The 16,541-nt window shown below is 41.6% G+C and overlaps 1 protein-coding gene across 1 annotated transcript; it reads left to right on the top strand.

Moving 5' to 3' along the window:
- Positions 1-305: 305 nt before the first annotated feature.
- LOC133625676 (inverted formin-2-like) lies at positions 306-16,241 on the top strand. Its single transcript, XM_061998838.1, has 8 exons — positions 306-351; positions 1,747-1,889; positions 4,450-4,572; positions 8,429-8,536; positions 8,997-9,067; positions 10,658-10,778; positions 11,428-11,592; positions 16,125-16,241. The coding sequence occupies exons 1-8, from the start codon at positions 306-308 to the stop codon at positions 16,239-16,241; spliced, it is 894 nt and encodes a 297-aa protein (XP_061854822.1).
- Positions 16,242-16,541: the final 300 nt, after the last annotated feature.

Below are 16,541 nucleotides of genomic sequence, written 5' to 3'. Positions count from 1 at the left end.
AAGAGAACCCCAGTGAACATCTGAGCCTTTCTCCAGCAAGTAGACTTTCTGGGAAGCTGCAGCAATCTCTGGGGAACATGTCACCTTCCCAGCAAGATGTTTCCTCGTCCTCCCAAAGACAGGGTGCCGTGCCACCACCCCTGCCAGCCCCTCCACCTCTACCCCCTGGGTGTAAGGTACCTCCTCCACCCCTTCCCATTACTCCCTTGCTCCCAGCTCCCCAGCCATGCAGTAGTCCCAAATGCAATCATTTTACTTGTGGATATGGGATGCAGCCTCACCTTAAGAAGATACCAACATCGAGAATGAAGATGTTTCGCTGGCAGAAGCTCCCCTCTGACGTGGTGAGACGTACGTGCTTGTTTCTAACACTGGGCTCATCAGTTCATTTACTTTCATCCAAACAAAAATGCTGATGCTGGGAGGGCTAGGCCTTTACTCAATAGATCAGGTCCCACTGCTTGCTCTCACTCCCACAAAAAATTGGTAATCTCAAATATGGAAAGGGCAAGCCTTCACCAACAAATGGAGGAAACAGTAGCTTATGAAAAGCACTGATTGTTAAAATCATCTTAACCTCTCAGTCTCTATTTATTACTTGTTAAATTGATGTTGGGAGTCTGCACTAATTAAGGATTGCAAAATACTCTGAGTGTGTTTGAGTGGAAAGATCTGTTGAACAGTCATGCTCTGTGGTTCTTCCTAATAAGCTCCTGGCACATCACCAGTGAGTGTCTCCTCAGATGAAGATGTTACCTTTTATTTTTGCCTTCTTTCCTTGCACAGCCAGAAGATGCATCAGCTAAGATCTAAAGCTGAAAGCTCTTGTCAATAAGGCTGAGGAATATATACCCTCAGAGTAGAACACGGCTTCCAACTTGATTTCATACTGACCACAGTCTCATGATTTGTGTGGGGTTCTGTCCCTCAACCCCAACCCAAATAACACCAAGGTCTGTGGTTAACATGTGGTATCCCAAAAGGGTTTGCAAGTCTTGTTCAACCTTCAGCAAGGAGATTGTAAACGTGTTTTCGTTCTCGCTGCAGCTTTTAATAGTTCACACAACACAGATCTCATAGTTGTTCTCTATTGTGCTTATTGGCAAGAAAGGGGGGTATGGAGGATAAGAACTTGCTGCTATACATAAACACATGTGTGAATAAACCAGTTTGAGCCATAGTGTGCTTTCTTGGACAGAGATGAAAGTCTAGATCCATCCCCAATATTTTCAGTGCCACTATTGTATTCTCTCCTAAAGAAAAACGAGGTGAGGTCATTCGTTAAAGATCACAGTGCTGTAGACAAGTTCATGTTCTGAAGTGCTATGTGTTGTTCAGATGGTTCTGATGATTCTGGTGATAATTCTGGGCTTGGCAGTCCTTATATCTTGCACAGACTTTTACCTAATTGGATGCAACGTTCCCTGTTTGGGTACTACAATTCTGTGGTGTGCAGCCAGTCAGCAATAGCAAAAATAATTTGGAGCAGCTCATTAAGCTCATCTGCTGCCTTTAGTTCAATGAATTGAACGTGACAGTGGTTTTTCCAGGTTTAATTAGCCTTCAGACCTTTGGGATGCTCTCTGTGGGAGCTGCCACTCTTAAATAATTAACGTTTGTCCAGGACTAATGAGCGTCGTATTTCATTTATCCTCTAAAGTGTTTTCCCTTCTACAAATCAGGCTGCCTTGAAAGTGCTCCCCTGCCTCTGTGGTCCATCTTGAAGTGTGATCCTCTCCCTTCCAGAAAGCCACTCCATGTGGGCTGTGGTGCCAAGCACCAGCAAGGAGCTTATAGAGCCAGACTATGCAAGCTTGGAGCTACTTTTCTCCCTTCCACCAACACCACCTAAGGAGAAAACGAGGCCAAAACTAAAGAAAACCAAAGAGGTACTTGGACAGCTTGCTTTCTGTGGCAAAATTCCTGGAAGTGAAAACTTTACTCACTCTTTATGGCTGTTAGTCACTCACAATGAGAAAGTTTGGAATATTTTGATATGCATTGCCTAAGTTTACCTGAAAATAGCACAGGATATGTTTACAAAGCTGAAATAGCGCTGCTGAGGGAGAGGCCTTCATCAGAGAAGGAGGACGTGATAATTTCAGTATTAATTCTTATAAGCTGGAATATTCTAAACAAATCCACTCTCTGTGCCTTTACCTCTTTCTAAAATAGATCTGTACTGTTGTAAATTGCTCAGAGTTTGATCCATGAGGATTGTTGATAAGGTGGTTGTCATGAAGAATGAATCTTCATGGAGAATGAATCTCGCTCAACCAGCAAACAAAAGCTCTAATGTTTCTGTTGAAATCGAGGTAAATGTATTTCTAGCTGACTGCTTTTCTTCTTTCACAGATCACATTCATTAGTCCAAAGAAAAGCCTTCTTCTGAGCGTGTTTCTGAAGCAATTTAAGTGGTAAGGTTTGAAGAATACCATCTGAATGACTTCTTTGATGTGACTATTCTCTCTTCTTCTTTATTTATTCAGACATTAAATGAAACAGTTTTATCTGAAATACTTTACAGCTACTCTTTCTCTAGCAAGGAGTCACCTTTTTTCCTCTTTTGTTAAAAAAATACCCATGAAGGAGATGTATCAGTCTCTTTCTAAGCAATTAATATCATGTCTCAAAATGGTATTAAAGCTAAAATGGATCACTAACTCCTAAAATGAAAGTATTCATGATCTAAGTGGACCTGCTTCTGCAGGGAGGTTGGACTGGATGATCTCTAAAGGTCCCTTCCAATCCCTATCATTCTATGATTCTGTGAATAGCTAAATCATGTGGAAATACATATAATTTTTTTTGGTGCTATTGACATAAATACTCACTTCTGGAAGCAATTGTTTGTGAAGATTCCTGGATGGAAGTTTTAAGTTCCTTGATTGGTTTTCAAGAGCCATCTCCAGGGGTTGAGCTTCAAAATCACACGTTTTTATTATTTGCAGATTCTCTATAAATAGGAAATAGTTTCTGTAGTTAAACAAATGGGCTCCTCAGCTCCAGAGGGACAGGGAAGTGCTGGAGAGAGGCCAGTGCAGGGCCACCAAGATGATCAGGGGACTGGAGCATCTTCCTTATGAGGAAAGGCTGTGGGACCTGGGGCTGTTTAGTCTGGAGAAGAGGAGACTGAGGGGAGATCTCATTAATAGTTACAAATATCTAAATGGTAGATGTCAGGAGGTTGGGGCAGCACTTTTTTTGTATTGTATCTAGCAACAGGACAAGGGGTGATGGGATGAAGCTGGAACACAAAAAGTTCCATTTAAGCATAAGAAAAAACTATTTCACTGTTCAGGTGAGGGAGCCCTGGCCCAGGCTGCCCAGGGAGGGTGTGGAGGCTCCTTCCTTGGAGGTCTTCAAGACCTGCCTGGATGCATTCCTGTGTGACCTGATCTAGGTGGGACCTGCTTTGGCAGGGAGGTTGGACTGGATGAGCTCTAAAGGTCCCTTCCAACCCCTACCATTCTATGAAATGGATGTCTACTAAATCACAGTCCTCCCAGGAAGGGGGGACAAAAAAAAGAAAAACAAAACAAGAAAGAAAGGCATCTGTGCTAGTATTTGGCAAAATATCTTTTAGACATCTCTGAGACTACTTGCAGGATGAAGCTGGATGTTCTGCACTCTCCTTGCCCTTTGTGCAATGGCCCACGTTACGAGGGCTTCAAAAGGAAACTCAGCCTAGAAGTTGCTTTGTGCTCAGAGTAAATCAGATTTAGCCAGAGGGATTTTTTTATTATTATTGTTTTCTTTTATTCTTTTTCTATTGCTAACTGCTTCTTGGTGGGGAAGAGCTGTGCATAGCCTAATCCAGCTGCTATTTCCTCTCTCAGCGTGACTCCTGGGGCAGCAGTGAAGTTCTCCTGAGAGCAGTCAGTGACCGTGGGATCAAAGAGTTGAACCCTTGTGAGGGCTGAGGCTGCTCTGCAGTCAGTGCTGCCTGTAGTAGTGCTTGTGGCTGCAGGGAGCCAAGCTCTCCAGAGCCCAAACCAGAGCAAGCTGGACTAGTTTCAAAGACATATTGTCTGCCAAAGTTTCAGGAAAGGATTTTGGGTAAAACCTTCTGGGATCTTTATAAATACCTCTCAGCAGGAGGAGAGCCATCAGGTTTAGCCTTGACTTTTCTGTAAGCAGTGGAGAAACTCAATAGTAATTCTCTTCTCAGGGGCCCTGGAAACTCACAGTGAGAGGAGAGCCTTCAGGGTTGTATAAAGACAAACAAAGGCCAGAAGCACATCTAGAGAAATATTGCTTAAGACTTTAAAAAACAAACAAAAATCCTTTGCTTTTTCATATTTCCACTGTACTTCTGCAGACTAAAGTCCAAAATGTAAGGGGAGGGATAGTATTGTAAGAATGACTTCATTTTCTCCTACAGTGCTAGCTGAGAGATCTGTCTCTTCTGTTTGTCATGTTACTCCTCTCTATGCTGTTGCTCCACAGCACTTGTGTCTTTCCTACAGCTCCAATGAAGAGATTGCTACCATGATTCAGAAAGGGGATAGATCCAAGCTGGATGCTGAGACACTGAAGCAGCTACTTAAACTGCTGCCTAAAGAACATGAGGTATCTGCTAATGGTATTATTCTGGTGGAACTGTGTGTTTTGTGCTCAGCTTGAAACACTTCCATTGCTAAAACAAGAAGCTCTGACTGTATCCCACATCCTCTTGCACCATCTCAGTCAATGACCTTCCAAAGCCCAGCAGTGAGAAGTCCACCCCAGCAAGAGTATGGCCTCTTCCCACAGAGGTTAGGTAATAGCACATGGACTGACTCAACTAAGGTGTAGAATGACTGCTTCTCTCTATTCCCATCACTTCAGTTAGATGAAGTGTGTTGGCATGATCAAACTCGGAGCAATTTGTGATACAGCCTTTCAGAGAAAGTTTCATTCAACAGAAAGGGAAAGGACCCATTCTTTTAACAGAGTTGCTGGACTTCTATGTGCTGTAGCTTACTGAATCCCTGAGAACCAGAGATTCATCCCACAAGATGCTGTACAAATGCAGCTGATCTTCCAGTCAAAACAAAACCTTGCCCTTGCAAACCAGTTCTTCTGTGGAATTTATTGCTCATCTGCATCACTCACATTGACTGTGCCCACAGCAAGCTCAGAAAAGCCAGTTTCAGGTCTGTCAAAATAAACAGGCACTAGAAATATTTGTATGGTCATTTTACTGTTTTATTTTTCTTTAGGTAAATTGCCTGAAGTCTTGCAAAGAAGAGAAAGCAGAACTAGCAAATGCAGATCAGTTTTATCTCTGTCTCTTGGAAGTTCCTAGGTAAGCCAAACTTTCTTTTTCTTCACCCAGTGAGGATGACTCTTTCAATATTTGTCCATAAGCATTAAAGGCTGTTTCCTGTGCTAGAGGGATGCTCCTGATTTTCAGTCTGCAGGATAACTCATCTGACTGCTATGTGTAGAGATGGTTTGAGAAACTTTTTCTTCCTGAAGTCCAAAGAGGCCTTCAGATAACTTTGGTAAACTACAGTTATGAGAAAACTCTTGACTGCTGTACAGTTACTATCTGGCATGAAGTTGCAGACTGAATCCTGTCACCAGGCTGCTGATTCACTCCAGCCATGGTTTAGAGATTCCAGCCTACTAAAGACAGCACACAAACCCATGACTGAATCACAGCACTGTCTGTGACTTCACCACCTCCCTCATTTTTGCCAAGTCAGATGAGATGCATGCAGAGAAATCTTTATGCTCTTCATAAAAACATAGTGATATGTCGTAACTCACAGCAATAGCCTTCCGTAAATCTCATCAGTTGCCAGGCCACAACCATTTTTTGCCAAGAATGCCAATGGCATCCTGGGATGCATCAAGAAGAGTGTGGGCAGCAGGTTGAGGGAGGTTCTGCTCCTCTCTACTCTGCCCTGGTGAGGCCTCATCTGGAATCTTGTGTCCAGTTCTTGGCTACCCAATTCAAGAGGGACAGGGAACTGCTGGTGAGAGGCCAGTGCAGGGCCACCAAGGTGATCAGGGCACTGGAGCATCTTCCTTATGTGGAAAGGCTGCAGGAACTGGGGCTGTTTAGTCTGGAGAAGAGGAGACTGAGGGGGGAGCTCATTAATAGTTATATAAATGGTAGATGTCAGGAGGTTGGGGCATCCTTTTTTCTATTGTAGCTAGCAACAGGACAAGGGGTGATGGGATGAAGCTGGAACACAAAAAGTTCTATTTAAACATAAGAAAAAACTATTTATCTGCTGAGGTGAGGGAGCCCTGGCACAGGCTGCCCAGGAAGGGTGTGGAGTCTCCTTCTCTGGAGGTCTTCAAGACCAGCCTGGGCACATTCCTATGCAACCTGACCTAGGTGGACCTACTTCTGAAGAGGAGTTGGACTGGATGATCTCTAAAGGTCCCTTCCAACCCCTACCATTCTATGATTCTATGGTTTTTTGAAAATGCCATGATGAAAATGTGGCTTCTCATTTTCTCAAACTTATAACTTGCTGTAAAAGTACTTCAGAAAAATGTTTTCATAGCTCTTCCACAACATTAATCCATGGTGAGGCACAAATGTCATTAAAGGAAACCACTGCAAAAATATTTAGACTTTTTGGTTTTGAAGTTAAAAGGAGAAACAAAAATCCTGGCTAGAGCTGCCCAGGAATTGTAACAAAAAAATATGGCCTTGTTATGTAAGGAAGTCACTGCCAAATGTCAGTGCAATATTGCTGCCTGAAAGAGAAGATGATAATTGTTTCTGGGACATCTTTGGAAACATCCAAGTGTTTGATTTATTTATAAGCCACTTCTTGTGTCAGAGCAATAAAGAGAACATAACAATGCTGGTACTGAGCTTTGCCTAAAATGGCTGATTCTGTTGCTGTCAATGAATTTGGCTTGTGGGGTTGGGTTTTGGGGGGTTTGTTGTGTTGTTTGGGGTGGGGGTTTTTCTTACAACTGATTTCTTTTAGCTACCAGTTGCGGATGGAATGTATGCTGATTTGTGAGGAAACAAAAATCCTGCTGGAGTGTCTGTGGCCAAAAGCACAGGCCATCAGGACAGCCTGTGAAAGTAAGTACCCCAGTGCTGTGCCTATGCCCAGGCTCAGTCATAGAAAGCCTCTCTCTTACTTGAATGGCGTCAGTGGTACCCTGTGCTGTATTCTGATCAAAATTAACCTTTTATTTGCTGAATATGATTCTATGAAAAGTAAAACTGATGCTACAGATTCCTGCTTCTAGGATCCATCCTGCAGAATTGCAATTTGTGCTGTCCTGCTTTGAAGTGGGCCCTCTGTCAGCATGAGCAACACAACCCTCTCACCTCTCAGTGGTTCTGCAAAGAAGGAGATTTCCTTTCTTTCAGATTCTTTCTGAATATAGGTTTAATTTTTGTGTGCAGTGGAGATTTTTGTCCATAGCAATGAACAGGTTCCAGTTTTCCCTCTAGTGTACACTCGTTGCAGCCCAGTTTAGCTCTGTGGTGGCTTGGCTTCCAAAACAGATGCCCCAGGTGATGTTCACCAGTGTTTCAGCAATCCCCTCCACACAAAATAAGCCTTGGGTTTAGTTTTAAGTTGCCTCTTTCTTGAAGCTGCTCTTTGATTCTAGTTTAATAGCTTTAGAGAGTCATTGACCTCCTATTGAATAGATAAAGTGCAACATTTTTGTTTATGTTTACACATAAAACTTGTCTCTACCTGGCTGATGTCAGTGCTGTAGTTATTTGTCACTGTGCTGCAATCAGCAGCTCTCTCTCTGCCATTTCTTTCACCCCTGTTGCATGGGCCAACATTTCTGTTCTAGTTGTGCCAAAAGCTTTATTCTTACCCTAAATTTCCCTACTAAAATGCACAGTTCTGGTTGTCACTCTCACTAACGATGATAACAAGGCAAAAAGCCCTTTGCTTTTCTTAACCTGGCATAATATGTGCTGGAAAAGGGGACTGTGGACTTCCACAAGTTTCTCATATGCAGTTCTTCCTCAGGTTTCTCATATGCAGTTCTTCCACATAAGTGACTGTGGAGATAACACACTCCAAACTTGACAGAAAAACTAGTTTTCAATTTATTTGTAGAGAAGAGACCACAATAGAAACTTAACTCGTTCCACTTTCATTCAACTGATTTATTTCTGTACTGGTCTATTTCCAAACCCATAACAACGCCTTGACATAACCTTGGATGAGAATTTTGTTACCCCAGTGTCAAATTGAGGGAAAATTCTATTTCAGGTCATTTAATTTGATTTATTGATAATGTCTCTCTCTCTGTTTTTCAGCACTTCTTACCAGTCACCGACTGCCAGTTTTCTGCCAATTGATTCTTAAAGTCGGAAACTTTCTGAACTACGTGAGTAAACTGATTTCCCTCATTCCTGTCTTTCTAAAGATATCAGAAAACACAAATGCAAGACTTGGAAACTGAAGGAAGGAACTTTTTTTTCTATGTCTTCTAGGGGCACCACACTGGAGATGCTGGAGGTTTTAAAATTAGTGCGTTGCTCAGACTAACAGAAACAAAAGCAAACCAAAGCCACATTACTCTGCTTCACCATATTTTGGAGGTACAACAAAACTCTGATATTAGTCCTGCAGGCATTATGCTCAAACATCAATTCCCCCAGAAACTGAGTTTAGAGAGTTAATACTCTTTCCCAAGTTTGCTTAAGATGTCTGCTTGCTGTTTTCTTGCTCTTCTCCAACTATTTTCTTGTGTTGAATGTTATTTGAAAGCTGAATTTGGGAGACATCATTTTAGTGGTGTGAAGGCAAAATCTCAGGTCAGCTTATGCACCGTGGCAGCACGTGGGATGTGAGCCTGAGGAGCTGAAACAGCTTTTGCTTTCTTTTTAACTCCATACGAGTGTCAAGACGAGAAAAAGAATAAACGAGATTAAATTTACCCCTACGCTTATGAGAATGAGAACTGAAGTGTTAGGTTTTCAGCTTGATGTTATCTAGGTGAAAAACTTTCTTCCCCTTTGACTGACTATCCAAGGTAAACATTTTCCACTTCAATTCTAGGAAGTTGGAAAACACCACACAGATCTGCTGCAGCTTCCCAGAGATCTTGAGTTTGTTTCCAAGGCAGCAGGGTAGGACGTTATTGTTTGTTTTTGTCATGTGTGAATTACCAACCTCTTTAATGGCAAGGAGGGGCTGACTCATTTTATGGTAGTGTAATAAGGTCACAGGACCTCTCTGCTGTGGGAGAGACAGGTTTACTTCTAACACCAAGCAGTGTTGAGATGGATAAATCAAGGTGGTTACAACTTTTTATGTCAAGCTCAGTGTGATTTTTTTCCTTTTGGATAATGCAGCACTACCTTAGAAGTTAAACTGTGTAAACAGTGAACTCCCTCATTTTCAAGGACTGGATTCTTCTTCCACATATAGTGATAGAAACATATCTTCCCCAACATTTCTCAGTCATACTCATGTGCAAGCCCATCAGGAGGTACATGCACAGAGCTGGCGTAAGGAGGGAATGATCAGCATGATTTAATGGCAATTGGAGGAACTCAGGAGTCCCTGAGTTGAGTATCAACACAAGTTTATAAGGTCTATGGGTGGAAAGAGGAAAAAAAATCTATCTCTGCAGACTTTCCTGCATGTATGTGAAAGCCTCATGAGTCTAATGCCAGCCCTTTCTGTTTAGCTCAGAAGAATCACGTGGAGATATGTGAAATTACACCAATCCAAATCCACCTTTATAGCACCAGGATTGACACTTTTTAATCCTGTTAGGAATTCATAGCAACCTTGCAATGTTTTCCTTGTAACGAGAAGCAGGGGTAACTTTTAAACCTGGAGATGGATTGACATTTGTTCAGTAGCTGCTAAATGATGAAGGGGAAAGAAAAGTGTATTTATTCAGTAATGCAACAGAAAATATGGCTTTTGTGAGTTCGCTGTGCAGAACCTGAGCTGGATGTTGTTTTGAAACGTGAATTTCTTTCTGGGTCATGTCATAATAGAAGAGGTTTTGTTACTTGAAACTAAATCTTTTTGGTCAGTGATATATATGTGCTTCTTTTTCTTATAATGTAGTTATCCTCTAGTTTAGTCAGCCTCTCAGATTTCCAAAGCTGATTTGCTAATCAGTCTGTGGAGAACTGCTTATGATGCAAATCCTGCAAGGGACTGTTGTCATGCTGCTCGCATCTGGATGCACTGTGAAACATCACAACAGGTTTTGCTGATTCAGTCCTTTCTGTTTGGCACAGAGAGTAGGTCAGAACACAGAAGATGTTGGTTCATCAGTGTAATGTGTTTGAGTCTCCATGTGACCTAATGAACCCCGAGAAGAGAGATAATTTTGGATTATAAATAGATTAGGGAGAAAAGGCTAAGTAAGGACAGTGTTGGCACAAGGGAGATGAGCGTGTATTGCCTGTGAATAAAAACAGGCTGGAAATTTTGGAGGAGATTTTGAATATTAGAACACTGAGCTTCTTCCACAGTCTGTCCAGAGATATAGTGAGGGCAAAAGCACAGATTCTTCCTTGGACAAACGTTTGAGCACATACAGAAGGATTTATGTAGAGAACTACCCACAAAAGCAGGGTCCAGGTTGGATGATTGACTTTTACATTCATCAGCAGAGATAATACTGCTTATAATAATCTTAATGAAAATGAAAAACTCACCCTTTCAACACACTGTCCCCTTTGTGGACCTTTCAGGATCCGCTTTGACGTGCTGCGGGCTGAGGCAGGTGCCAGTTTGAAGAAACTGTTGGAAATAGAGAAGCGCTTACTTTTGTCTCCAGACGATTTAAAAATACAGCATGGAAAATCTGTTCAAGTAGGTAATGTGGGTGTGACAACCTTTCCCATCCTTCTTTCTAAACACATTAAATCTCTTCTCAAAAGGCACTGGAATCCAGGTTGCAAATGGACACAGATTTCTATGGGAATGAGGTCGTAACTATACTCCCGCTGCACCCCGGTAGGAGCATCCCAGATCCTCCTCTTCTGTCGCGTGGTATCGTGATGAGGAAACAGCTGAGGAGCAGGCAGCTTTGTGTGTGGGCAAAAGAAAGGAAGACCCTAAAAAGGAAATGGGAGATGCAACTAGAAATGTGCACAGTGCAGCACAGAAACATGTTTTGTCTGACTGGGTGGTTTTTTTATGGAGGCAGAGAGGGAAAGTGAAATGTATTTCCCAAAATCCTATCTCTTCATGTTGCCTAAATAGGGCCACTTCACTAAAGCTAAAAGGCAGAAATCCTGATGCTGTATCTCCCTTGAGCAGACACCTCAGACTGTGTCAAATTTCCACATCATTACATGATGTAAGTGGCAACATACAATGAGCTGCTTTAGGTCGAACGAAACCGGGAGAAGTGCAGAAGGTTCTGTTCAGAGGAAAACATCACACATTGTGAACCAATCTTAATTTCCCATATGCTACTTCTTAATATGCATAAATTGTGTTGCCAACTCTGTTTCAGGACAGCCTCAGTGATTTAAAGGACCTGCAGAAGGAGTTTGCCACCATTGAAAGGAAGAAGGAGGAACTTGCCGATTATCTTTGTGAAGACCGAAACAAAATGTCTTTGGAAGATGTCTTTAGAACAATGAAAACCTTCAGAGAGCTGTTCCTCAAGGCCTTACAGGTGGTTGCATTTGTGAATGTTTAGAAATAGATTGAGATGTTTTTACTTAAGACAAGAAAGTACTTCCTTTTTCCTTCTACTTCAAGCTGGGCTTCCTAAACCGTGGTTGCAGAAGGAGATGAAAGGAACCGTTTGCTTGCAACTTGCAGCAAGAAAGGAGCGTGTGGATATATATAAAATGGAATGGTTTTTTAATTGTGGTGGGCATTTTTTTCCTGTGGAGAACTAAGGAGCCTCTAAGTTGTTGTTCCCATTGTAAAATCATTAATCAGGCCTCAATGCAATAGGAGCTTAATGGCCTGTGAAAGAATGAGCAGCCTGGCAGGCTTTAAAGGCTGTGCCAATAGGCAAAGGTAAATTTTCCAGTAGGCAAAGCCTAATTGGAAGATATGTTTATGGGTAGGTATTTTATTGCACTAGCTAGTTCAATACAGTATTTTTTGTGTCCCCTACTAAACTATGGCTCTCCCAAGAGATTATATTTAGCACTTTATTAATGTATAAGACTTCACCCCTTGCAATATGGAGTAAGAAAACAGCAATTTCACCATCAGTGTCATGCAGAGCACTTTCCAATTAGTAGGCCTCCTATATTTGCATCCCCTACTACATACTTCACACCTTGACTTCCTCTAGGGTCTCCTTATTGCCAGGTGACAGTGGCAATCTAGTGACCTAGATATTTTTAACAGCAACTATGACCCACTCTTGTGCTGATTCCATGAGAGCCCAGGCCAGATTTGCCTTTTATAGAGAGAATTATTCACGTTACAAGAAGTATTGCAAGAATACAGACAACTCTGCTGGGCAATGTCAAGGCAAGAGAGGCTGAAGAAGTGCTTTAGGGCAGATTGTAGATTTAGATGAGAACTAAGAAGCTTCTGAGGAAGTGTTGGAAGAAGCAAGATGAAAAACATATCTTGTAATGTTCCCATTACCTGTTTCTGCTGTGAGGATTTTGCAAGGGATACAGCTACTCAGGCTCTGAAATTACATGATAGCACCACAGCCAGTCTGGAAAAAGAAACCTTACAAACCACAGATCCTTTGGCAACAAATTTCATCCTCGTGATTCCCGAAACTCTAGGCAAGAAGGGAAGAATTAAGAGTCAAGAATAAAATGGCTCAGCATCTGTGGAGATGTATACTGGAAAATTGCTGTGAAGGGTAAATTGAGAAACTGCAGTTCTTTTAAGAAACAGTCCCACTAAAGGTTTTGTAGTGTCCTAGTACAGCTGCATAGGATTTAAACTAGTTTCTTTGGGTGCTGCTTGTTCACAGACAGGTTTGGAGCAGAGAGAAGGAAGCTTCTCTTTATCTATGCAACACATAAATGCTCTTTCATCCTATTTTTGGTTGCATTTCTCAGCAGCACCTCACCTCAAAGCTACCACAGTTGTTAGCCACATTGTATGCATCTCTATTACCTTCACTGCAGACCTGTGATGTAATTTCCTCTCCCCTCTCCCCTGGCTTTCTCTCTGTTGCTATAGTAAAGATACTGTTTGTGCTTGAAACAACAACACGCTGCAAAGTTGAAGGTTTTAATTTGTAAAACATCTTTTTGTTCTGTGATTTCTTTATTTTTGCACTAGAATCAGCCACATGTGTTATCTCTTTCCAGTGCCACTTGACATAAGCTTTAAGGCTAAGGTCCAACTTTTGAGATGTGTTCTGTGTAAAGCAGGACTCTTAGAACTACCAAAATCATTAATGTTATCTCTTCATTCTCACATCAAATAAGAAGGCAAATAATTTTGATTAATAGTGATCCTATAGGGCTCTTAAGCTTTCCCAGAGAGGTATTGGGTTTGTTACTTCTTTGTTTCAACAAAACCTTTCTCCATTCCCTGAGGTTCTTTCTGGTCTCTTATCCTTCAGGTAATAAAACCTGAGCTGCACAAATGAAATTAACAGTAATCTGCCTTCTCTTCTGTTTACTTAAAGAGGAGTTGGGGAAAGAGGCACTTTTCAAACACTCATATGATCCCCAAAACTGATAGAGACATAAGGAGCTGGTTTGTTGCTGGGATGATCACTGTTTCACCAGTTCTCAAAAAATAAAAGGAGCAGGAGGAAGGAGACAGGGAGAAAATAGCTTCCCAGCTCAAAGATAAAAAACAGAATTGGAAATACACTGAGAACTGAGTTGTAAAATTGCAGGGGAAAGAAATATTGTGATTATAGGGGATTGGGGTAAACATTTGATTTCCCTTAGCACTTGGAGCTGTTCAAAGAGAGGAGCTCCCAACAAAGGAGCTCTCTAATCTCAGGAAAAGGAGAAAAAACGTTAAACAAAATCTGCTCTAGGAAAGACTCAGATGAGAACAGAGGTTATATAGACAGCTCTGTGCAGGGATAGATCCCCTGAGTACTCTCCTAGGATAACCGAGCTGGAGCAGCTGCTCCTCAGTAGGGTGCATATGGTGTTGGAACTGGATGTGCTTTAGATAGTGTGGGGATCAACAGTTGTCATGGAGCATCTTCTAATTCAAAGACCAGGCAAGTATCTAATGTCCCACGAAGTGCAAATCCAAAGTGATGCTCTTCTTTCATTTAATCTCATTCATACAGCTGCCTTCACTAATCCAGGAGGTGGAGAAGGGATTGTGAATATTCATTCCTTTGCCTTGCTAGTACTTTACCTTGTTGGGCTTTCTGGTGTTGAAGAAGTTCCATTGCCAGTATATTTGTGTTGAATCATTATGTATATGTTTTTTAAAGCTTCTCTGGATAATTCAGATCAGGTTTGCTCAGTCCATAGATTTATTCCTATTGTGTGTCTGTTTGTTCTCAATCCTGTGTTTATGCTGTACAAGTAGCAGGACAATGTATCCCTGAATTCACCTCCTTTATTTTTGTTACATGTTACATAGAGACATTCTCCCAGGGCCCACAGATCTGCAAGTCTCTCAACAGCCAAAATATCTCAAAGACATTATACTGAGACACAGCAGGAGTTTATCCAGCAAGCTCGTAGGAGGTGTTCAGTGATGAAAGGTTTTTAGCCTTTCTGTAAGACTTCACCACCTTTACCTCATTCTTTCAGAAGCATCCTCTATTCAAGGCAAATATATTCTTTGCTTTCTTTATCCAGAGTACACTCCCTTTTTCTCCTAAGCATCTGGTGAAGGTCCTCATAACCTTGAGCCTACAATGCTTCTCTATTTTCAGAGAGACTAATTCTATTAGTGCTCACAAGTTCTCTTTATGTGTCTGGAAATTTCTTTGGGTAAAGGATCCTTGACTTTTACTTTCTATAAAGGCTCCCAGAAGCTTGTGCATGTTTCCTGAGGCTTCTTCATCTTATGGAAATAGTGGTAGATGATCCATATCAATCAACCAAATCTATGGCTATAATGGGAACATGTCTTTTCTGCTGCCAAACTCCCTGCAAAGGAGACCAGATATAGCTCATCGAGAATCCTTTTTGTACAAAATCATTAACATCTTCCTGGATGTTATCAAATTTTGTAATGTGCCAGGGCAGCACTCTCCACTTCATGTCAGAAATCTCTATGACAGCAGGCCCAGTAATTACAGATCTACCTATAACCTGTAGATTAGTTACTGGCTGGTTGCAATCAAAAGCAGGCAAGCTTCCTGGTGGTGATGGCAATGTTCTGATGAGCAGGCCAGGTTGGATGGGGCTCTGAGTAACTTAGTCTAGTGGAAAGTGGCCCTGCCCATGGCAGAAGGTTTGGAAGTAGATGATCTCTAAGCCCCCTTCCAACCCAAACCATTCTATGGTTAGAGTTCTGGAACAAGGACTGCATAAGTTTTTAGCATAATGGCTTTTATCATCTTGATGTTCTGCTGCAGCCATCCCAGGTACTCAGAAATACCCTCTCTTACAATTGTGCCAGAAATACTCTTCACTGAGCAAAAGTCTTCCTTTACAAGGAATAATCTTTCAAAAACTTTCTTTGTTGATCATATCATCCCAATACCAGAAGCTCTGTGGAAACCAGTTCTATCTGTCTGCATAAATCCCAACAGGATTTATGCCATCCTGGCAGTTGTATGACTGGTACCAACAGACATCCAACTTGGATTCCACCATTGAACACTAGTGCAGAAATACAGCTGGCAAATTTAACTGGTGCCTAAGAGAAGCTGTGAATTGCTGCTTAACACAGTTGAAGAGTTCCTGAAATTTCTGGTACAAATCCCTGAATACAAACAATATAAAATCAAGGTTGCTATGAGATAAATCTCTACAAGGCTAAACTAATGGTCTGTTTTGTGGACAAAGGGACTAATTAAGATGAATGCATTTCAGTTCATAGTCAAACACTGCAGTTAAAGCCCATGAAATACTTTGCTGGTAACATCATCACGTGGAGAAAGCCAAAGGGATTGACTAGGAAGTTCTATTCTGTTGTTTGCCCTCAAATCCAGAAGCTGTGGGTTTTAAGTGTGCATAGGGCATATTCAGAGCAGCTGTTTGGTGCTACTTGAGAGTTTCTTCACCAGCTTTTCCTTCAGTAACTCTTCCATTTCTTTTTATTTGTCATTCTATCTGAATGCAGGAAAATCAAGAAAGGAAGGAGCAAGCTACGAAGTCTGAGAAAAGGAAGAAACAGCTTAAAGGAGAAGATGCAAAGAGGCTAAAGGGAGAGTATGGAAAGAGGAGTAATAAAAATTAGCTCTGTTTTTATTAGCTACTCTTTAATTAGGAGGAAATTATCTGTTTAGCTATGGCTGATCTAGTTCAATGACAGTGGTTTAGCCATGGATGATGTAGTTGTCAAGTAGGTGGTATAGCAAGACATCACTTCTCAAGTGCTTGGAAGAAATGATGATAGGGATGTTAGAAAAATGTTACTCCCAATGAGCAAGTGACCACCATTTTGCTTAGAGGTGGCTGATATCCTGCTACTGCTCTGAATAGCTGTTGGAAGACTTTTAGGAGTATAGAAAGTTGTACATACTTGAACTTGGAGCTC

This window comes from Colius striatus, chromosome 6, assembly GCF_028858725.1.
Source record: "Colius striatus isolate bColStr4 chromosome 6, bColStr4.1.hap1, whole genome shotgun sequence".
Classification (NCBI taxonomy): Eukaryota; Metazoa; Chordata; class Aves; order Coliiformes; family Coliidae; genus Colius; species Colius striatus.
This window is presented reverse-complemented; position numbering and strand designations above follow the sequence as displayed.